This window comes from Cebus imitator, unplaced genomic scaffold (assembly GCF_001604975.1).
Source record: "Cebus imitator isolate Cc_AM_T3 unplaced genomic scaffold, Cebus_imitator-1.0 Scaffold77, whole genome shotgun sequence".
Classification (NCBI taxonomy): Eukaryota; Metazoa; Chordata; class Mammalia; order Primates; family Cebidae; genus Cebus; species Cebus imitator.
The window spans coordinates 6,689,823-6,713,090 of record NW_016107392.1 but is presented as its reverse complement, the minus strand read 5'-3'; the positions used below and the strand labels follow the sequence as shown (position 1 = coordinate 6,713,090).

At 36.4% G+C, this 23,268-nt stretch overlaps 1 protein-coding gene and 2 pseudogenes across 3 annotated transcripts in view; 2 read left to right on the top strand and 1 right to left on the bottom strand.

The window, feature by feature from the left end:
- Positions 1-23,268, top strand: part of MAP4K3 (mitogen-activated protein kinase kinase kinase kinase 3) — a 189,149-nt gene that overhangs the window by 36,214 nt on the left and 129,667 nt on the right. For 2 of the 3 annotated variants that reach the window (XM_017532583.2, XM_017532582.2), the window contains exon 2: positions 19,243-19,300. The exons of the other annotated variant lie outside the window; for it this stretch is intronic. In XM_017532583.2, the coding sequence (XP_017388072.1) occupies positions 19,243-19,300 (58 nt within the window). The remainder of the gene's footprint in view (positions 1-19,242; positions 19,301-23,268) is intronic. 3 annotated transcript variants of the gene reach the window in all.
- On the top strand, positions 4,523-4,618 carry LOC119471891 (annotated as a pseudogene).
- Positions 8,064-8,182, bottom strand: LOC119471880 (annotated as a pseudogene).

Below are 23,268 nucleotides of genomic sequence, written 5' to 3'. Positions count from 1 at the left end.
AAATATAAATACAATTTTTTTCTGGCAGTTCATTTTTTTGTTGTTGTTTTGTTTTTTGAGACAAAGTTTCTCTCTTGTTGTCCAGGCTGGAGTGCAATGGTACCATCTCGGCTCACTGCAACCTCCACCTCCCGGGTTCCAGTGATTCTCTTGCCTCAGCCTCCGGAGTAGCTGGGATTACAGGCATGGCATGCACCACCACTCCTGGCTAGCTTTGTATTTTTAGTAAAGACGGGGTTTCTCCTTGTTGGTCAGGCTGGTCTCGAACTCCCGACTTCAGATGATCAACGCACCTCAGCCTCCCAAAGTGCTGGAATTACAGGTGTGAGCCACCGCGCCTGACCTACTTTTAATTCTTGAGGCGTTATAAAGTTATACTGTTAGAGCTGTTTTCTCATTGCTCTTCATTTTCAGAGTTTTCCTGGCAATTACTGCTTGTTTATTTTTGAATAAGATCTTTAGAATCTGCTTTTCTAGTTCCTGGAGGAAAAAAGTTGATAACTTTTATTGGGTTTGTATTAATTATAACTTAAGATGAATTGATACTTTTATGATGTTTAGTCTCTCTCAGAATATAATTATAACGTTCTCTTCATTCATTTCTACTTACATTTCTTTAAAGGTTTTTAAAGTTTTCTTCATAAGTTTGCACATTTCTGGTTAAGTGAAAATATACAATTAGTTGCTACTGGAAGTGATGTCTTTATATCTTCTGTTGTTATTTGTATAATATGTTATGTATATATAAAGACTTGATTTTTGTATATTCTTTTTAGAGGTTACCATCTTACTGAATTCTCTTATATTTGTAGTCACTAATTCTTAATGTTGTTTTAAAGCACAATGTATAGAGTTGGTGAGTACTATGTAGAATTTTTCTTTTTCTTTTTCTTTTTTTTTTTTTTTTACTACCAAAATCTTGGTTGAGAGATTTATTACACTATCCATTTTTACTGGTGTAAATACGTGGCATGATGAACCTCAGCAAGTTGAAAAGGAATCATTTCTTTATTTTGACTTGAAATTTCAAGATTTTTAATTGATGAAAAGTTGTCATTTATTGTGTTGAGGGTGATGTGAAATCCAACCATTATTGGTATGTGTTACAGCTTAGCTAAATCCAATAATAGTATATACTACTAAGTCATTCAAAAGCAAATAGTCTTTTAGATCAAGTAATAGATCTGTTAAATAGAGATATGTTTACCTTAGATAGTAAGAATCTATCTTTGATCTCTTATAGGAAGTGAAGAGAGATGTTTCTGGGCTAATATTTTTGCTGAAATTGTTTTATGAAAAGTACTTTCATATGTTAAAAATTTGGGGCTCGAAGTTAAAGCACATTGTTTTGAGTAAAAAATATTGGCAGAAGTTCAGAAATGTAAACTGAATTGTATTTAATCTTAGTGGACAGTGGAATATTAAGGTATTGGTTTACAAATACTTGTAGGCTGGGTGTGGTGACTCACACTTGGGAGGCTGAGGTGGGTGGATCACTTGAGGCCAGGAATTTGAGACCAGCCTGGGCAACATGGTGAGACCCAGTTCTACATTAGAAAAACTTAAAAATTAGCTGGATATGGTGGTGCATGCCTGTAGTTCCAGCTACTCAGGAGGCTGAGACAGGAAGATGGTTTGAGCTCAGGAGTTAAGAGGCTGCAGTGAGCTAAAATCATGTACTACACTCCAGTTGGTGCAACAAAGTGAGATCTTGTCTGAAAACAAACAGACAAACAAAACCCCACAACCAAACTTGTATATCCCTTCCCGTTTTCCTGACATTTTAATATTTAAGTATACATGTATTCTACATAATGAACACTGTGTCTGTCATCCTGAACTTTTTAACAGCTCTAGTCTTCTGTATACTAAAGCTTTCTGGCTTTAAATAAGGCATATATATCACAAAATATTTTGAAGAATAATTGAAATCTCAGTCTCCCCCCCTCCTTTTAACTAAACAGATGGAAAGAATTATTTGATAGTGTTTTCCAGAGCCCTTTATAATGTAGCATATTTGAGCTTCTGATTCTTTGAATAATGATTGTGTGAAAATTGAAATTGGAGTATAGTGCGCCACAATAGGTTTTAGTAAACAAAGCTTTGCTATGTCACAGTAAGTAATAATGCATAATTAGGATAATGGGAGTGTCTTATATTTGGGAAATTACATTCGTCCCAAAAGAACAAAGGCAGTAAGCAGGAAGACATATGAGCCAACCCTGATAGTGAGAAAGGAGCTGATAGCCTCATCAGGTCAAATTATGTAATTTTTTTATTGTATAAGAGTTTCAGAAGATTCCCTTTTCTTTTTCAGATTAAAAAAAGTCCAGCATCATCAGATAGTGGAAAAACCTATTAATAATTGATGTGTAGCCTGAGTAAAACCATTATTAGGTAAAATTATATGTGTGTGCCTGCACATGTAGGTTGTTTGGTAAAATCCACTTTTTATATCTTGCTTAGATTTGTCAGCAGCAAGCTGTGTTGCTTAATTCCTTTGGTAATTTTTATACATACAGAGCCCTTTGCAGGTGGGTTTATTGCACATTACAATGTTAGTACTTCATTATAAGTTGGTGTTATTTCTTGAATGGAAACAATGACATCCATCTCTCTCTTTTTTATTAAACTGAATGTTAGAATGCTAGAAGTGTATATCTGAACTAGTATTTTATCTGGCCTTAACAATAATTGATATCATAGTGGAATCATTCTTTTATTCCATTTCTGTTTCAGATGTTAAGAGTTACATTGTGAGTTTCCTATTTCTGGAAGAATAATTAGAGAGTTTGATTCAAATTCCTTCTGACGCACAGGAAAGCCCCTTTCCAGGCCAGTCTCAAGAAACTTTGGGATAGGAGGATGTAGCACTGACAAAGGGACAAACTTTGTCCAACTTCCTTACTTCAGCCCTCAAAGATCTGTGTGGGATTAGCATGGAAAAGACAAGCTATTGCACCTGTATGTGGACCTGAAAATAATATTTGTCAGCACCAATGAGATTAATTCAAGTTATCGTCAAAGCCAGTTGCTGCCAGGCCTTTTTCTGTTTATTCTTATCCTTGGCATCATGACCACATTCTGCCTATCTTATTCCCTGAAGTGGGTCTCTTCTTTTTTTCATGATCTGGTCTTACATTTTTTTCCTGTCCATCTGGCCAAGCTGTTTTATAACTTATTTGTGAATATGCTGTTTTGATACGTGGCTGGCTGAGTAAGCTCAGGTCTGGCTCTGTGGAGAGGAATGGACCTCCTCCACTATTACCTCTTCATATGAGGACTGTTGTAGATACCTCTGGATTAAAAGCACAATAGAAAAGATAGCTATTTATTCTTGGAAATAATTACTTAGGCAAAAATAATGTGGCTCTTGTTAATTTTTGTTCTGGAGAACCACAATCTGGAAAACCTGGGATAAAGTAGAATTTTTAACCTTTTCTCTCCATTCCCATTAAATGACCTTAGCTCAAGCTGTCTTCATTTCAGGCTTACCTTTGTGTAGTATATCCTTATTCTGCCTTTCCCTGGCTCCTCCATTTTCCTCCCAAGGTTATTATAATGTTATTGAAGTAAAAGTCCAGCAGTAACAGAAGCAAATGAGATGTTGTTGAAGGGTGTTGGGAGCAGGAGAAATGTGAAAATAGTGGTATTCATATTGATCATTCTCTTGTAGGCAAATTTTTAGTGAATGGAGTAATGGTAGAAAAATTTTTATAAAGTGTAACAAAAAAAAGTTTCTAATATTGCTAGGAGTGCTTTGTAAGAGTCATGTTCAAAGCCTTGATGAAGCTTAGTTGTAAATATATTTAATTTACTTTGAAATTTTGTGTCATGAAAAAGCATGTGTACATCCTTCTCATTTCACTGATTTTAATGAAAGATATACAGTTGATCCTTCAACAGCATATGCTTGAATTTGAACTACATGTGTCCGCATATGCGGATTTTTTTTTTTTTTTGAGACGGAGTTTCGCTCTTGTTACCCAGGCTGGAGTGCAATGGCGCGATGTCAGCTCACCGCAACCTCCGCCTCCCGGGTTCAGGCAGTTCTCCTGCCTCAGCCTCCTGAGTAGCTGGGATTACAGGCACGTGCCACCATGCCCAGCTAATTTTTTGTAGTTTTAGTAGAGATGGGGTTTCACCATGTTGACCAGGATGGTCTCGATCTCTTGACCTCGTGATCCACCCGCCTCGGCCTCCCAAAGTGCTGGGATTACAGGCTTGAGCCACCGCGCCCGGCCCCATATGCGGATTTTTTTTCAGCCAAACTCAGTATTTGTGTAAAGTGAAACCCACATAAATATGGCTGACTTTTTGTATACACAGATTCTGCAGGGCTTGCTGTGGAACTTGAGCAGGTGTGGATTTTAGTATGCTCAAGGGTCCTGGAACCAGCCTTCTGCATATACCAAAGGACAAGTGCATATCCAGCCCTCAAATAATAGGCACAAATTCTAGAAATTGGTTCACTCACCCCAGATTTAAACATAAACGATCTTAAATTAAAAAATGAACTTTGACGCTCACTTTGGCAGCACGCATACTAAAATTGGAATGATACAGAGAGATTAGCATGGCCCCTGCACAAAAATTATTTTAAAAAATTAAAATTTTAAAAAGTCAAGTTTGCTATACATAGCTTTTTTTAAAAAATTGATAGATTCTAATGACTGCAGGTAAAAATAAGATTCTGAAATGGATAGGTTCTAAGTTTTATGACACATTTGAAAAGTATATTCTCTTGTATGATGGAAATTATCTTAAAAGGCCTGTAAGGAGATAAATTTTATTGGGTAGAATATGTCGTGTTTCTATAATATACTTAATCTGGACTACCATCAGCTGTGTAAACATTTCATTTATTTTATACATTTGCCACCAGTTTGTACATTTTTTGTTGTTATTCACTATATTCATAGGTGAAGCCCTCAGTGATTTAATGAAAACATTTTCTAATGAGCTCACCTATCAGTTTCTCCAACCCAAAACAAATTGGAGGTGGGGATGCTGTAAGCATCACACTGTCAGTTAAAAGTAACCACTGACAGCCTGATGAGAGAGAGGGAGAAAACCAAAATGCCTCAAATTAAACAGAACAGTCCAGATTTACTTAGAGAAGTGATTCTTAACCTTATGGATACCTGTCTTAGTCCATTTTATGTTGTTATAATGGAATACCTGAGACTGAGCAATTTACAAGAACAAAGATTTATTTGGCTCACAGTTTTGGAGGCTGGAGAGTCCAAGAACATGGCAGTGGCATCTAGTTAGAGCCTTTGTACTGTGTCATCCAGTGGCAGGAAGTGGAAGGGTAAGAAAGAGTGAAAGATCAAGAGAGCAGGAGAGACCCAAACTCACTTTTATAACCAGCTCAGTCTCAAGATAAGCAACCTGCTTCCTCAGTAATGACATCAGTTCATTCTCTGGCTTTATGACGTAATCACCCCACCTGCCAATGCTGTTGCATTGGGGATTAAGTTTCCAACACATGAGCTTTGAGGGACTCATTCAGACCATAGTGACACCTGATGGAGTCAGTAGACATTTTTCTCAGAAAGAAGTGTAAACATTTATCAGTTTGTGTTCAGTGTCAGGGATTCTTGGGCTCAGTGAAGCTCAGCCTTGGGCCCCAGCTAGAAACGTGATTTAGTATAGGGGCAAAGAGCTTTTATGTATCTTATTTAAGACTGTCACTTTGGGATGCTTTATAGATAATTGATATGATAGGCAATATTGAGTTAACAGAAAATGTTAAATTTTGTACCACACACTCAGTAAGCATACAGTTTCTTTTTTGAATTAAAAAATATGTATTTTTTCACTTAACATTTATCCCATTATCTGGAAAACTTGGTCTTCATTCCCCAGGGATACTGGTTAGAGAAGTAATAATTCTGCATTTGCATTAAATAAGCTTCACTTTAACATTTTAATCGGTGATGTCCAGGAGCCTTTTTTTATTAATGAGATTATAAGTATCTCTTCCCAACTCCATGTGCAGAAATGCCAGGTTGGTAGGTTGTGATCTGCCTTGGTGGGAGTGTTTACACCACTAAAACACTACAAATCAATGCTCACTCTGTCTTCATTACCCTAAGCTGTCTTTTTAAACATTTACCAGCACACAACTGATTTTAATTACTCATTCAGCTACATATTTTGAGCATCGGTTGTCTTCCAGGCACTGTTCAAGGTGCCAAGGATATAGCAGTGAATAGACTGTGTTTATTTAAGTGAATGTATTTTTCTAAATCCTAAATTTTCTAGAAAGTTGGAGGACTTTTGGGTGTCCTTAGTCAAATAATGATGGGAGATGGAGAGTCAAACAAAAAGTAAATGGTTTTCTTTACCTCAGAACTTTCAGAATCTTTTAATGTGCTGGTGTGCACAGTTGATCTCTAGGAGAATATAGTATGTATTATTTCTAATACTTAACCAAGAACTCTTTTTTTTTTTTTTAAACCAGAATATATTTAACACGTTTCAGAAATACTATTCTGCTACTCCAGGGCAGACATATCCTAGATGTTAGAAATTGGTGAATAAGGTCACTCAAGAGATGGATGTAGGTCAGAGTATGGGTAGGATTTCTGAAGACAGACTTTCCCATCGTGTTTATAGGGTGACTCATTTTTAGGTTGTGGATTAAATTATTTCATTGACGTTTTTCTAAACTATTCTGTTGTATTTTCATTTCCAGTATTTTTTAAAGGCATTTTATGTAAAGCACTGCTCTACTATATTATTATTAATCTTTAAAAAGTGCTTTTTCTTCTGATCTCCAATTTCTGCTTTGGGGACACTTAATAATAAATGCACATGAATTTCTGCCACCACCTACTCCCTGTTCCTAGATTTCTTCTCAACCCTGGGCATCCCTTCCTCCAGTGCCTTTTGCTGAAATGGGAATCTCTTAAACCCCATTCATCTAACATTTCATCCTTATTAGACTACAGTGTTTCTCAAAGGGTGATTGATAGGCTGTTATTGATTGAATCAGAGTCACTGGAGTGGTATTAAAACCATAGGTTCCTGGGGCTCACCTTAGATCTGCTGATTCAGAATCTGTGTGGTGTGGAAGCCAAGACTCTTGTGATTTAAAGCAGATCTACAAGTGATTTTTATTGAGTTGTTTAATTTCCACGCTGAGTTGTTTAAATTTCATTTTTCGGTAGGTGTATACAGTATTTCTCAATATAGGTGCTATTGGTATTTTTGCCAGGATTGTCATGTGGCACTCTGAAGGCACAACAGGACTTTTCAAATCATTGGCTCCTACCTGCCAAATACTATTATCATCTGCAGTTATTGGGACAACCCCAAATGCCCCTCCACATTTCCAAACACCTCCTTTCCATTTTTATGTGGGTAGTATCCTCAATTAAGAATCACTGTTATATACTACTTTCATTATTCTAGTTGTTGCTCTTAATAATTTAATAAACATAGCGAACCTAAGACCCCAAATTATTAACTCTGTCCACTTCCCAAACGGTTTAAAGTCTTTAGAGCAATTTAATTGTACTTCCACCTTCCCATTTCCATGATATTTTGCTCCATATTTGAGTTCTAGCTTTTAAAAAATTGGGTAGACATTATTATTGTTGTTTTTACAGTCCTCAAACTTTATCTCTACCCAAGATTGCTAGTTTATTTGATACTCCTTGCATCTTAAACTTTCCATCTGAGTCTCTTTTGATCCTGAAATATATCCTTTAGAAGAATGTGTTATTGCACATCTTTTGGCAGTGAATCCTCGGTGTTTGTTAGAAAATGTCTTTATTTTGCCCCATTGATTTATTGATTTAATGATGTTTTACCTGAGAATATAACTCTAGATTGACTTAATTTTTTTAGCACAATATTATTCTGCAGTCTTTCTGGCTTTTTTTTTTTTTTTTTTCTCTGAAAGTCTAATTGTTGTTCCTTTGTAGATAAATAGTCTAACTCCTTTTCTGTGAGTGCTTTTAAAGATCATTTCTTTGTCTTTAGTGTTTTGCAGTTTCATGTGATGTGTCTAGATGTGGATTTCTTGGTGTTTTTGTTTTTGTTTTTGTTTTTGCCTACGGCATCCAGTATTCCCAGGCAGTTTCCCATCCAAGTACTAACCAGGCCTGACCCTGCTTTGCTTCCGAGATCTGACAAGATCGGGCGCGTTCAGGGTGGTATGGCCATAGACGGATTTCTTGGTTATTTACTCTCCTTGTGACTGTGTCTCCTGAATCTGAGGTTTTATGTCTTCTACCCATTCTGGAAAAATTTCAGCCACTATCTGTTGAAACACTGGTTCTCTCTTCCTTCCTTGTTTAATTAAATATATATCTTCTTATTCTATTCCTCATGTCTCTCTCGTTTTCTATCTCTTGCTCTCTTTGCTGCTTCAGAGCTGCCATTTTGTTTACTAATTTTATGTCTGTGTACACCAGCTAGGTTTTTAATTTCATTTTTTATTTCCAGAAATTCTATTTTGTTCTTTTTATCCTATCTGCCAAGTTATTTTTGTTAGCCTCTTGTTTCTGACCCATGTGTTTATTTATTTCTAGGGTTAACTTAAAAAAAAACTGACCTATATATTTAATACTTTCTTTTATTTCTGTAACCTTTGAAAGCATACTTGATTGTAATGTTATGTATCTGTTAATTCCTAAAATTTAACTTCTGTGCATTTAATTTGGTTTTTCATAGTTTTTACTGTTCTGGGGGTTTGTTTCCTTTTGTGCCTGATAATTTTGTTCTAGGTTCATACCTGCCTGATAATATTATGTAGTAATTTCCTGGATTATGGGTTGGAGATGTGTTTATCTACAGAGAGTTTGCTGCTTCTCCTTCTGCCAGGTGCCTTGTGTTACCACCAACCCAGAAACAAATTCATTTCTTGACTTGAGGCTCCTGGGCCCTTAAAATTAGTGTAAATTTTAACCCTGTACCCAACTGGGAACAGGCTTATGATTCTGGATTTCCAGGGAAGATACTTCTCCCATTCTAGCGAAGGCCTGATTTGAACAAGTTGCATTTTGTGAACAGAGCCCTTTTCCCTGACCTACCTATGGAGTGTGACTCTTAAAGGGCGTTGCTGGTTTTATGCAGTGGTTCCAATTTCAGCTTTTACCACGTCTAATAAAAATCAAAACTGAAGTCCCTAGATTCCAAGTTTAAGCTAAGGTCACGTGAGCTTTTGTTTACAGCTCTGATTTTATTCAGTAAAACAGATTATTTTAAAGCTATTCATACTATATCTCTTTGTGCCACCTGTGAATTTCTTTGCTTGTGAGTTCAGCAGTGCATGTAAAAGAGTGTTTGTTGTATCTTGTCTACTATTTCTAGGTATCTGTAATGGAAGGGTATTTTATATTGAATCTAACATATTTCCAAAAGTGAAATCTTGGAATATATTTATGCACGTTGGGGTCTGAGCACCACTGGGCTAGAGATGCTGCTGCTACTGCTTCTATAGTGCAAAGTTGGAATTTGGTTACCTGATTTCTTATCCTTTCCTAAACTCAGTGCTACTGTTACGTTTTATCCATATTATTAGTGTGGTCTGCCAGTTACCATTTAAAAGTGTTATTGATATGGAACAGGTCCAGTTTTGAATTCAAAAATTCAGAATTAAACTTTGAAATACAGATTACTGGTATGTTGGAACTGTCTGTACTCTTTTATCATTCACAGATTATTTTCCATGTCTGTATCAAATTATTATCTGCTAAGTGCATTTTTTAAAAGTTAGTGATAGCCTCAATCCTTATTTTTCTTTTTTGAAATTAGGACTATGTAGTCCTAGAAATGTAGATCTTTAATTATCTGGTTTTAAGAAACAAAGAGCAATTCAGGTTAAGAAAAGAGAGGCTATTGTAAAGATACGTGATATATGGAACTGGAAAGTTGTCAGGAACTCAAGGCAGCTTGGAGACCTGTTCTTTTCTCAAGGTCTCTTACTTTTCTCTGTCCATCTGTTGGGTTCTTGGCTCTTTATTCATTTTTCTCTTCATTGCATCTTTTCTCTTTCTTCAAAACTTCACTTCATGCCCAAAGTCCTGCATGCCATGACACTGGCATATAGCATGATTTCACAGTGAGTTACATTGTATGGTGGTGCTATTTCTCAGTATTTCCAGTTTCAAATATTTTAGAGTTGTGCTGTCTAATATGGTTATCACTAGCCACATGTGGCCTTTAAAATCAAAATTAAAATTATGTATAGGCTCTGTATGCTCATAACTACAAAGCATTGATGAAAGATATCAAAATCTAAATAAACAGAGACACTTGTCAGTAGTGTTCGTGGATTGGAAGACTCCATGTAGTAAATATGTCAGTTCTCTCGAAATTGATCTATAGATTTAATGTACTTCCAAATAAAAGCCCCAACAGCAGATTTTTTTTTAAGACAAGTTGACTCATATGGAAAGGCAAAGGACCTTGTTGCCAAAGCAACTTTGAAGAAGAAAAAGAGGAATCACAAAATTATTGTGATTATAAATTTAAAATTTACTATAAAACTATAGTAATCAGCTGGACATGGTGGCTCACACCTGTAATCCCAGCACTTTGGGAGGCCAAGGTGGGTGGATCACCTGAGGTCAAGAGTTGGAGACCAACCTGGCCAACATGGAGAAACGCTGTCTCTACTAAAAATAAAAAAATTAGCTAGGCATGGTGGTGCGTGCTTGTAGTCCCAGCTACTCAAGAGGCTGAGGCAGGAGAATCACTTGAACCCAGAAGACACACGTTGCAGTGAGCCAAGATCACACCACTGCACTCCAGCCTGGGCAATAGAATGAGACTCTGTCTCAAAAACAACATCAACAACAACAACAAAAAATTACACTAATCAAGACTGTATGGTGTAGGTAAGAGATAAACACAAGTCAGTACAGGTCAACATGGGGTCCAGAAATAGATCCACACAAATATAGCTAATTGATTTTTGACAAAAGTGAAAATCAATTCAGTAGAAGGAAGATTGACTTTTCAACAAATGTTAAGAGTTGGACATATACATGCAAAAAAAAAATGTACCTCAACCTAAACTCTACACCTTACACAAAAATTGTCTCAAAATGTATCCTAAAACTAAATGTAAAACCGTATAACTTTTAGGAGAAAATATTTGTGACCTGAAGTTAAGTGAAAAGACCTTGGGTGGCTTCAGCAATAGAAATCTATTTTCTCATAGTTCTGGAGGCTGGAAGTCCAAGGTTAAGGTGCCAGCAGGGTTGGTTTCTCCTGAAGCTTCTCTCCTTGGCTTGCAGATGGCTCCCTTCTTAGTGTGTCTTCACATGGCCTTTTCACTGTATGTGTGTGTATATCTCTGGTATCTCTTCCTTTTCTTAAAGGTACATTAGTCTTGTTGGATTAGGACCCACCCATATAACTTATTTAACCTTAATTACCTCTTCAAATGCCTCTCCTTTGAATACAGTCACATTCTAAGGTACTGGGGGTAAGGACTTCAATATATGAATTTGGTAGGGAGCACAATTCAATCCATAAATTCTGCAACAGAAGACACTGTTAACAAAAACAAAGAATAAGTTACAGACTGGAAGAAAATATTTAGCTGGGTGCGGTGGCTCACACCTGTAATCTCAGCACTTTGGGAGGCTGAGGCAGGTGGATCAACTGAGGTTGGGAGTTTGAGACCAGCCTGACCAACGTGGTGAAACCCTGTTTCTACTAGAAATACAAAAAAATTAGCCGGATGTGGTGGCAGGTGCCTGTAATACTAGCTACTTGGGAGGCTGAGGCCAGAGAATCACTTGAACCCAGGAGACAGAGATTTCAGTAAGCCGAGATCATGCCATTGCAATATTTCCAAAGCATATATCTGACAAGGGACGTGTGTGTGTGTGTGTGTGTGTGTGTGTGTGTGTGGAGAGAGAGTGTGTGTGTGTGGAGAGAGAGAGAGAGAGAGAGAGAGAGAGAGTGTGTGTGTGTGTGTGTGTGTGTGTGTGTGTGTGTGTGTGTAGAACTCTCATAATTTGTCAGTAAGAAAATAAATATCCCAATTAAAACATGGACAAAAGACAGGAAAGCACTTTATTAAAGGATGGCAGGTAATCACATGAATAGACTAAACAGGGAAATGCAAACTAAAACCATCATGAAATAGCATTTATACACCCGTTAGGATGGCAGAAATAAAAAATACAGTGCCAACTCTTGGCAAGGATGTGAAGCAACTGGAACCCCATCATGCATTGCTTCTGGGAATGAAAAATGGTACAGTCACTCTAGAAAGTTGGACAGTTTCTTATAAAATTGAACATATACCTACAATGTGATATGACCTAGTCCCACTCCTGGGTATTTATGTAACCTGTGTACAAATGTTTATAGCAGCTCTTTTCATATTTGCCAAAAACTGAAAACAACGCAGATATCCTTCAACTTGTATATGGATAAACTGGTAAATCCATACAGTGGAACACTACTCAGCAATAAAAAGGAATAAACTAATGATACTTGCAGCATCTTGGTGAAAGAAAAGTCTCAAGACATTATATAATGAATGAATTTATATGGCATTCTAAGAAAGAAAAATTGTAGTCATAGAGAGCATGGTAGTATTTCCAGGGCTTAGGGAGGATTATGACTTCCAGTAGAGTTTTTGCAGTGATGGAACTTTTCTATTTCCTGATGGTGGTGGTAGTGGTGATGGTGGTTACACAATCTAATATATGTGTTAAAATTACTAGAACTGTATCTTTAAAAATCCATTTTATTGTCTGGTAGTTAAAAACATTAAAAACTCCAAATTTTAAATATTTCATTGTGTACACACGTATAATTAAACAAAATTTAGTTTTTCACTTACACTGGCCACATTTTAAGTGATCAGTGGGTACATGTGGTATGGGGTTAATGTATCGGATAGCGCAGATACTGAGCATTTCTATCAATGCAGAAAGTTCTACTGGACAGTGCTGTTTTAAAGGAAGGATCAGCTTTGTCAATAAAGGGTCAGATAGTAATACTTCAGGCTTTGTGAGCCATATGGCCTCTGTCTCAGCTACTCAACTCTGCCACTGAATTTTTTTTTCTATTTCTTTTTCTTTTTTTTTTTTTTTTTTAAGACTGGTCTCACTGTGTTGCCCAGGCTTGAGTACAATGGTGTGATCATAGCTCACTGTAGCTTTGATCCCTTGGGCTCAATTGATCCTCCTCCCACCTCAGCCTCCCAGGTAGCTGGGACTACAGGCACATGCTACCAAGACCAAGCCCAGCTAATTTTTGTATTTTTTTGTAGAGACAGGGTTTCGCTATGTTGCCCAGGCAGGTCTCAAACTCCTGGGCTCAAGCAATCTGCCCACTTTGGCCTTCCAAAGTGCTGGCTGGCTGTGTACCAGTAAAACTTTATTTACAAAAATAGACATGTTTGCTGACCCTTATTTTAGAGAATTTGCCCTGTTTTCTTTTTCGTGTTAGCTCAGGGTTTATTGGTAGAGTAATGTTACAGTTTACCATCCAAATTTAATAAAGCTTTTTTTTTTTTTTTGAGACAGACTTTTGCTTTTGTTGCCCAGGCTGGGGTGCAATGGCACAATCTCGACTCACTGCAACCTCCGCCTCCCAGGTTCAAGCAATTCTCCTGCCTCAGCCTGCCGAGTAGCTGGGATTATAGGCACACGCCACCATACCCGGCTAATTTTGTAATTTTAAAAATAGAGACAGGGTTTCTCCATGTTAGTCAGGCTGATCTCGAACTCCTGACCTCAGGTAATCCATCCACCTCATCCTCCCAAGTGCTGAGATTACAAGTGTGAACCACTGCACCTGGCCAAATTTAATAATTTTTTAATTGTTTAAGACTACACATAAACACTATTAGTAATTCTACCGGTGCAATAGGCATAGGAGTACCCTGGGCAAAGCAGGGATGTATGTCACTCTGCCAGTTTTCCTATGAATTGGTTGCCCTTGTAGTGGGCACATACCTAGTAACATGATTTGGCTGTTTACCCACCCAAATTTCATCTTGAATTGTAAGTTCCCATAATCCCCACGTTGTGGAGGGGGACCTGGTGAAAGGTAATTGAATCATGGTGGCGATTGCCCTCATGCTGTTCTTATGATACTGAGTTCTCATGAGATCTGATGGTTTTATAAGGTGCTTTCCCCCCTTTTGCTCGACATTTGTCCTTCCTACTGCCATGTGAAGAAGGATGTGTTTGCTTCCCCTTTTGCCATGCTTGTAAGTTTCCTGAGGCCTTCCAACCCTGTGGAACTGTGAGTCAATTAAACCTTTTTCCTTTATAAATTACCCAGTCTCAGGCAGTTCCTTATAGCAACATGAGAACTGACTAATACACCTAGTCTAATCAACTATGGAAAAGCAAACATGAAACCATCCCTTCAGCAGTGAGTATGGGTTATCCATTTTCTTCTGAAAGGGAGTGGTTGTATGGGAGGTACCCTGAGGTTTGGTTGGCCTGGTACACTCAAAATAGCCTGTGTTTTCTGTCCCCAAGGCTTTGCTCATGCTTTTTTTTCTACGCCCTTTTCCCCAGCCCTTTTCTATGTTTTTTGTATTTCAGGCCATCTTTTCAAACCTCTGCACAAATGGTATCATCCGCATCCAGTCATTCCTGTAACTCCTTTTCAGGCTTACAAGTTGGTAGTTTAATTTTATAAAAGTCAGTAACACAGTGCTTTAAACTGGATCCCTAAACCTGACTGTGTATCAGCAGTACCTCAGTAGCTTGAAATACAGACTCCTGGGTCCCATTCTTAATCGCTTGACCTAGAATTCAAAGTTTGTAGCAATGTTTTGTTATTGTTTCATATTTAAACTCTTTATGTGATTTTTATGTAACCATCCAGCTGATTCAGTATTTGGAATCTGTTGATTTAGACTGAAATTATTTGATATAAACATTGACTTTTAGAATTAGAAGGAGCCTTAGAAATAGAATATTTTCACCTTCATGTTTTTAATTTGTGGGCAGAGGGACCAGGAAGAAGACACACGAGAAATTAGTTGCTCAGATCTCATTGCTGGTTACTGGCAGAGCCAGGACTAAACATTGCATTTGTTTCCTCTCATTCAGAACTTTTATTCATATTCACATTGGACATCCCCTTCTACATAGTAAGGTTTGAATACTCCAAGGGGCTCAATACATAGTAGATGATGGTCAGATGTTTTACTGATAATGACATGTTTCTAACCCACTTTGTATAGTACCTAGCACATTTTTTGGCTCGTAACGATTGCTGCTTGAATATGTTGTTAACCCTCAGTTCACACTCAAGGAATGCCTTTCTGATGGTTGGAGATTACTTCAATGATCAGCGTGAAATCATCTCAGAAAAATTCTTTCCAAAACTAGTTCCAATCTGAATGGCCTCTAAAAGGCTTACTGAACCAAACTGAATTCTGGTATGGCTTTGAAAGTTGTTACTTTCCAAGAACCCCTCTAAGTCCTAGATCAATTTAGGCCTGTAGGGTTTTCCTCACTAGTACACTTCCATTTGAGAAAGGTTACCCAGAATCTACGAGATTGTGGGGTGGGGGAGGCGTATACCAAAATAAGGTGTGGGACCAGGGTCAGGAAAAGGCTTGTGGGAAGTTATGGTAGCCTAAGCTGAGCTTCAAAGGATGTAGGCCAGGGGAGGGAGTTGGAACAAAAGCATGGACAGCTTTGGGGAATGGCAAGTTGTTTAGTTTGACCAGAGGATAAATTACAAGTTAGGGAGTGACTAGAAGTATAAATGGGGGCCAGGTTAAAATGCAGTATTTTACAATTTCATATCCACATGCAAAAGAATGAAACTGAAGCCCTATCCGACACATAAAATTCACTCAAAAGTAGATTATAGACTTAAATTTAAGAAAACTATGGAACTCTTAGCAAAAAAAAAATCACAGGAACAAAATATTTGTGACCTTGGATTAGGCAAATAGTTTCTTAGCTATAACACGTAAAATACAAGAAACAAAAATTAGTTAAGTTGGACATCATCGAAATGAAAAAATGTTGTGTTTCAAAGGATACCCATAAGAAAATGAAAAGACGGCCCACAAAATGGGAGAAAATATTTGCAAATCATGTGACTGGTAAGGGATTTATATCCAAAATATATATAAATAAACAATTTAAAATGGACAAAGAGTTAGATAATTCTCCAAAGAAGGTATTCAAATGGAAAATTGAAAACAGGTCCACACAAAAATGTGTACACTGATGTTTATAGGACTGTTATTCATAATAGCCATAAAGTGGAAACAACCCAAATATGGTGTTTCCATAGAATGGAATACTATTTGGCAGTAACACGTAAGTGAGTTTGAGACATGGATGAATCTGAAAACATTACACCAAGTCAAGGAAACCAGTCACAAAGGACCATGTATTATTTGATCCCATTTACATGAAATGTCTACAATAGTCAAATCCATAGAGATGGAAAGTAAATTAGTAGGTTGCCAGGGATTGAGAAGCAGAGGAATAGGGAGTGACTGCTAATGGGTCTGGGGTTTCTTTTTGAAGTGATGAAAATGTTTTAAAATTGAATGGTATAGTTACATAACTCTGAATATACTAAACACCACTGAATCATACACCATGAGAGAGTGAACTTCATGGTATGTGAATTCTATTCCAATAGAGCTGTTATGAAAAGTGCTGTGTTTAGTGAAAACTTTAAATACTCTGACAGGGAATTTGGATTTTTGTCTTTAAAGCAATGGTGTGTACTCCCGTGGAGTTGTAAGTCGAGAACAGCATGATGAGAACATCACTGTGGGAGCATTTGAAGAATGGTGGTCAGATCAGTGATGCAGCAGACTAGATCAAGCTGCTTAGAATATTTTATTCTGTTTTCTGCCCTTAACAAGTATGAACATTTTATGTTACTAATTCTGAATTCAAAATTTTTAACTTTACACATGTTCATATTTTATAATTTCTATCTTGCTCTCATTTTTAAAAAATGAACTGTTCAAGGTGATTGAAAAAAGAATAGCAGTTGCAGAATGTTAGAGATAATACTGATTTTTAAATTTACCTTTGTGTGTAACCTTGACTACTGTCAATTTAGAGATAGCAAAATATGATTTATTTTAGCCAGAAGACCAAGATTCTTGGTGAATCATAATGCTTTAAAGACCATTCATTAATAAACATGGATTTTGATAAGGAAAGCCTTAGAAGTGAAGTTTCTTAAGGGCTTTTAATTATCTCTTTCCCCTTCTTTTTGTGAAATATCTAAAAACTGCCAAATAAATTACATATTTGAAGATATTTCTAACGTCATAGAAGGCAAAGAACAGTAATCATTTTAGCTCTATGTTTAATTAATCCTAAAGAACTGTAATTTAAAAACTGTTAGCCTTTAGGAAATTGTAGACTGATTTACCTTTTGAAATAATTGTATTCATAAGTCAACCCTATAGTAAATATTGACTTTGTAAACCACTTATCAGTAGTTAGTGTCATATTTTTTCTGTTAAATATATGCTGATGTTAACTATTAGTAAATCTATTTTTAGAAGAGTACATTGTGTACAGCAACCATTTTGGACAATACTGTATAACTTGTAAATAGAGAGTGTGCCCTCCTGTGGTCATTAGGAACAAAATCTCAGCTATAATCACCCTAGCTTTCTGAGTTTACATTTGTCTGCTCTTCTGTAGTAGAATTACCCATAATCTGAATTTCTTCTCTATAAGTAAAAAACCATAGCATGATGGCAGTTGTCTTATTTGGTGGAGATGCTAAGAAAATAAAAGGACAGTGGGTAAAGGAGAAGCCTACTAGAGAAAAGATATCAGTGTGAGGAGAGGCAAGTAGTTGTTATAGTGCTTGAGAAGCTTTATGACTATTATACCTGAATATTGTTCAGGTACACCCTGCCTCTTTTACAGAATGCTCCCAGAATGATATTCTGGGTTTTTTTCTATTTGATCATTTATGTATCTTTTGATCCTAGAGAAAGGAACAAGTATCCAGCACTATCTGTTTAAAACATCTATCGCATTTTATGGAAATTAAGTTTAATTTGAAATAAGTGTTCAAATGTTTTATACTGCCTTGAGTGTTTATTAGTTATGGGGATTTTGTTTGAAGGAACAATTTTTAAATGAATTTTCCCTGCAAATTTTATTTTATTTTATTAATTTATATGAGATCTTTTAATATCTTTGTTAGAGTTAAATGGTTAAATTTTATGTTTTCAGCAGTGGCTGTGTCTCATATCTTAAGATCCTTGGCTGGCATTTTTAGTGCCCTAGTATTCTTAGAAGAATTTCACTATTAATGGTGTTATCACCTCTTGCCAGCTCTTCACCAGTCCATTAATAAGGGAGTGTTGCAACTAGGAATAATCCTGGTCATATGAATGGATCTTTCTGTGATCAGGGAATGGTATATATTGTTTTTCATTGGTAATATAAAAATTAATTTATTAAGTTTTAGTTAACAGTTTAAAATATCAAGTTGAAAATTCTGATCCAATTATAAAGCATTTTGAAATGACAGTTGCTGCCATTTTAATATAGTCTCTGCCTATTTAGATACATAATTACACAGTTGTAAATGCCAGGAACCTAATATTATGATTTGATTTTTTAAAGTGATTTTTAATATATGGCTTACAAAAATAGATTTGTTTTGCATTGAACTACATGTATTTGACTGTATCATCAGGTGTGTTTAAAAGGATGCACGGGGCCTGTTTTCATAATTATATACACAATCGTGTTAGCCTTTCATATCCTATAGCTTTTAAATGAAAAATTTAAGGCTAATTAGCTCAACTAGCCTTTGAATGAATAGCAATACAGTGTAATGCTTAAGGCTCAGGCTATGGAGTTAGACCGAATCCCAGCATTTTCAGCTTACTGGCTATATGCCCTTGTTAAGTTCTTTCGAGTTCTGTGTCCTTTAGTTTCCTCACTTTCAAAATGAGAATAATATCAGTACCTACTTTATAAGATTGTTGTGAGGATTAAATGAATTAATATTAAAATATTTAGGACAGTGCCTGACATATCCATACTAAGATCTATGTGTATGTTAACTATTAATATTATTATTGCCAATATTAAATTTATACATTAAAGTTGAAGTTTATTGTGAAGGATAAACTTTGTTTTGTAAATATAAATCATACTTGCATTTATTTAAAAATATTTTTATATAACTGAAAACAGCTAAAATGCAGTTTTATTTGCTTTTTGTGAAAGCTTTCTTCACAATAATCCTTTTTTTCCTTTTTTTTTTTCCTTTTAGGCACGGAATGTTAACACTGGTGAATTAGCAGCAATTAAAGTAATAAAATTGGAACCAGGTAAATGATTTGAAATTTGTATTTTCTTATTGCTAGAAAGCCATTGGATAACCTAAGGCTTATTTTAATGATGTTTCGTCAACATTCTCTTGTTTTCCTCAACATCTTCTGGGATAAATAGAACCGGTTGTATGCTCTTTCCTCCACTTCTTTGAGTTCTGCATACACCTTGCTCAATTCTTCCCTGAAAAATAACTTATAACTGAGAGAGAAGGGGAACTCCTGAAAAGCCTTTGTTCTTTCTGAACTCAGTTAAGCTAACTTGTGACAAGCTGATAGTGGTTTATTTCCAGGTCAACGTCTTGTGGTGTCACTGTGATATAGTGGAAAAAACAGAACTGAATTTGGGTATTTGTAGTTCAGTTTGTCTTCGACTCTCTTGCTCTGTGAACTTGGACAAATAGCTTCATGTCTCTGAGTTTCAGTTTTCTTGGTAGATCTAGTTTCCACATTCTGTATTTCATTTGTATCCCAACAGTTACCTACCAAATTGAGCAGCTTATTATAAAGCCCCTAAAACTACATATTTTTTGTCTGCTTCAACTATGTTCTTTGAATTCCCCCTGCTTCTCTCAAAACCCACATTTTTAAAAGCTAACTATTCATTCTTGTTTATTCTCTCTTAGAAACCCCTTCCTAGTCTTTCGTCTTCCTACCGTAAGCAAGTCTGTAATTGTGCTAGTGTGTAGACTGAGTTCCATAACAATTAGTGCTTTTCTGATGACTTCTTACTTTACAAGCTGATAGTGAGAGTTTATTGGTAAAACATGTTTTAGCTGCAGTATGAACAGAAATCCATTCAGAGACTTTTCAAGAGTGGAAAAACTTTTTCTGTTTTTTTAAAAAAGAAAAGACTAAATAGCCAATACTTTAGTCTTTGTAGGCCATGTATGGTCTCTATATACAGTTCTCCCTATTTCCCTGTAGTTTGCTCACTCCTTATTTAGAGCATCAATAAACTTTTTAGAAGTGCTGTTAAAATGAAAATTAAGGATGTACTGACTGACTGTGATCCAACCACACAGAAATATAATGAATTTTTTAAAATTTCCAGCTGTACACATTTGCAGATTTTATACAGTCATTATATTCTAAACATCACAAGACAAGATGTTTTTCTTTTTTCTGAATCTCCTATTCTTAAATTTGTAAGAAATTTGAGAAGGATATTTGAAATTGTTGAAATGTTAACTACAAAAGGAGAGATTTGGCATTTAAAGCAGGGCCTTCATTTTTAATCTTTAAGAATTGACTGTTACTTAATGAAATGGTTCTAATGAGAAGTATTTTGTTTGTATACATAATTCCCTCAAATCACCAAATTACCTTCTTTTTCAGGAAGCCTTCCCTGACCATGAGTCTGATTAAGATGACTCCTGACTGAATAGCTCTGCTGTAGCACTGACCATAGCTATATTGTCATTCTAGACTTGCCTTTCTTTATTTCTAAGTTTTAATAAAATTTGTGACCCCAGCACTGAGCTTAGGGCCTGGCACATAGAACTCATTCCATACATCTTAAAATTTCCTTTAGAAAATTAAAAATTTGAAAAAGCTTACTGTTCAAGTCAATTGTTTTCTGTTCATGAAATGTTCAAGTTGTTACACTGTTAGTCTGCAACACTGCCATGAATATATTTATCAATGTATTAAAAGTAAAATATACAACTGTACAAAAGGAAGAAAATAAAAATCATTTGTATTCTACCACCCAGAGAAAACAAGAATTATCACCATAAATATGTTTCATCTGTTATGGCTACCCATTTCCTCCCCTGCCCCGCCACCAGTTATTTTAATCCCTCAATCATATAATTTTAGCCCATAGTATTTTTGTATATATGCCTGAAGTATAAGTATGCAAAATATAATCACAAATAGGAACCCTCATGCACAGCTGGTGGAAATGTAAAATGGTACAACCACTTTGGAAAACAGTTTCTCACTTCCTTAAAATGTTAAACATAAATTTGCCATAATGACCCACCAGTTCTTCTCTTGTGTATCTACCGACACAATGATTTCCATGCACAAATGTTTATAGTAGCATTATTCACAATATGTCTCAAAATTGGAAACAACCTACCTGCCCATCAACTGGTGAGTGAATATGTTGTATCAATACAATTGAATACTATTAAACAATAAAAACAAGTTGCTGATATATGATATAGTGTAGGTGACCAAAATGTGCTAAGTGAAAGGAGCTAGACACAAGAAACTTAATACTGCATGATTCTGTTTATGTGAAAGTTTCAGAAAAGGCAAATCTGTGGTGTCAGAAAGTTAATCTGGTGAGCTGGGGACAGAGGGGTGGACTAATGATTATTGGATGTGATGGTTCTACAACTTGGTAAACTTACTAAAAACACCATTGAATCATACACTTGAAATTGTTGAACTATCTGATTTTAAAGTATGCCTTAATAAAATTATTAAAGATATATAACTGAAACCATTAACAACATTGCAGCTTTGAACTCCTGGGCTTATGCTGTCCTTCCACCTCAGCCTCCCGAGTAGCTACCACACCCAGCCAACTTTTATTTCTTGTAGAGACGGGGTCTCACTGTGTTGCCCAGGCTGCTCTTGAATACCTGGTTTCAAGCGACCTCTCACCTCAGCCTTCCAAACTGCTAGGATTACAAATATGAGCCACTGTGCCTAGCCTAAATTAGAGTTTTGATGGCCAGTCTTCTACTTTTTGTAAACAAAAATTAAGTCAGAAATTGTCTAGTGCAACATGTTGGATTTTAAGAATTTCTGTCTTAAGCTTGTTACTTTTTCCTTTTTTTTTTTTTACAACTGATAATCAATTTGAACATGAAGCAAAATAAAACCTTATTTAGACATTTTGACCAAATTGTTTAAATGTTAAGTTACCCCAAGGTGTCTGACCATTGCTTCTTATCTTATTCATGTAGATTTATTGATTGATTGATAGATTGAGATGGAGCCTTGCTCTGTTGCCCAGGCTGGAGTGCAGTGGCATGATCTCAGCTCACTGCAACCTCCACTTTCCCGGTTCAAGTAATTCTCCTGCCTCAGCCTCTTGAGTAGCTGGGATTACAGGGGCACGCCACCATGCCTGACTAATTTTGGTATTTTTAGTAGAGACGGGGTTTCTCCATGTTGGCCAGGCTGGTCTCGAATTCCTGACCTCAGGTGATCCACCTGCTTCTGCCTCCCAAAGTGCTGGAATTACAAGCCACCGCACCCGGCCTAATTTAATTTTAATTTTTAAATTTTTTATTGTTTTGAGACAGAATTTTGCTCTGTCACCCAGGCAGAAATACAGTGGCGTGATCTTGGCTCACTGTAATCTCCACCTCCCAGGTTCAGGCGATCTTCATGAATAGCTGGGAATATAGGCGTGCACCACCACTCCTGGCTACTTTTTATAGTTTTAGTAGAGACAGAGTTTCATCATGTTGGCCAGAATGGCCTTGAACTCCTGGCATCAAGTGATCCACCTGCCTGGGCCTCTGGAAGTGCCAGGATTACAGATGTGAGCCACTGACCTGGCTGTTTTTTATTTATGTGGGTACATAGTAGGTGTATGTATTTCTGGGTTACAGGAGATACTATGATGCAGGTATGCGATGCATGATAAATCACATCAGGATAAATGGGATATCCATCACCTCAAGTATTTATCCTTTGTGTTTGAAACAGACCGATTATACTCTTCTATTTATTTTTAAATGTATGATTTGAATTTTTTTTATTTTAGTCACCCTGTTGTGCTAGCAAATACTAGGGCTTATTCATTCTTTCTAATTTTTTGTACCAATTAGCCATCTCCACATCCCTCCCACCCCTCAGCCCTGTAAGCTTCTCAGCCTATGGTAACCATCCTTCTACTCTCTATCTCCAGAAGTTCAATTGTTTTGAGTTTTAGCTTCAAATGAGAACATGTGATGTTTGTCTTTCTATGCCTGGCTTATTTCTTTTCTTTTTTTTTTTTT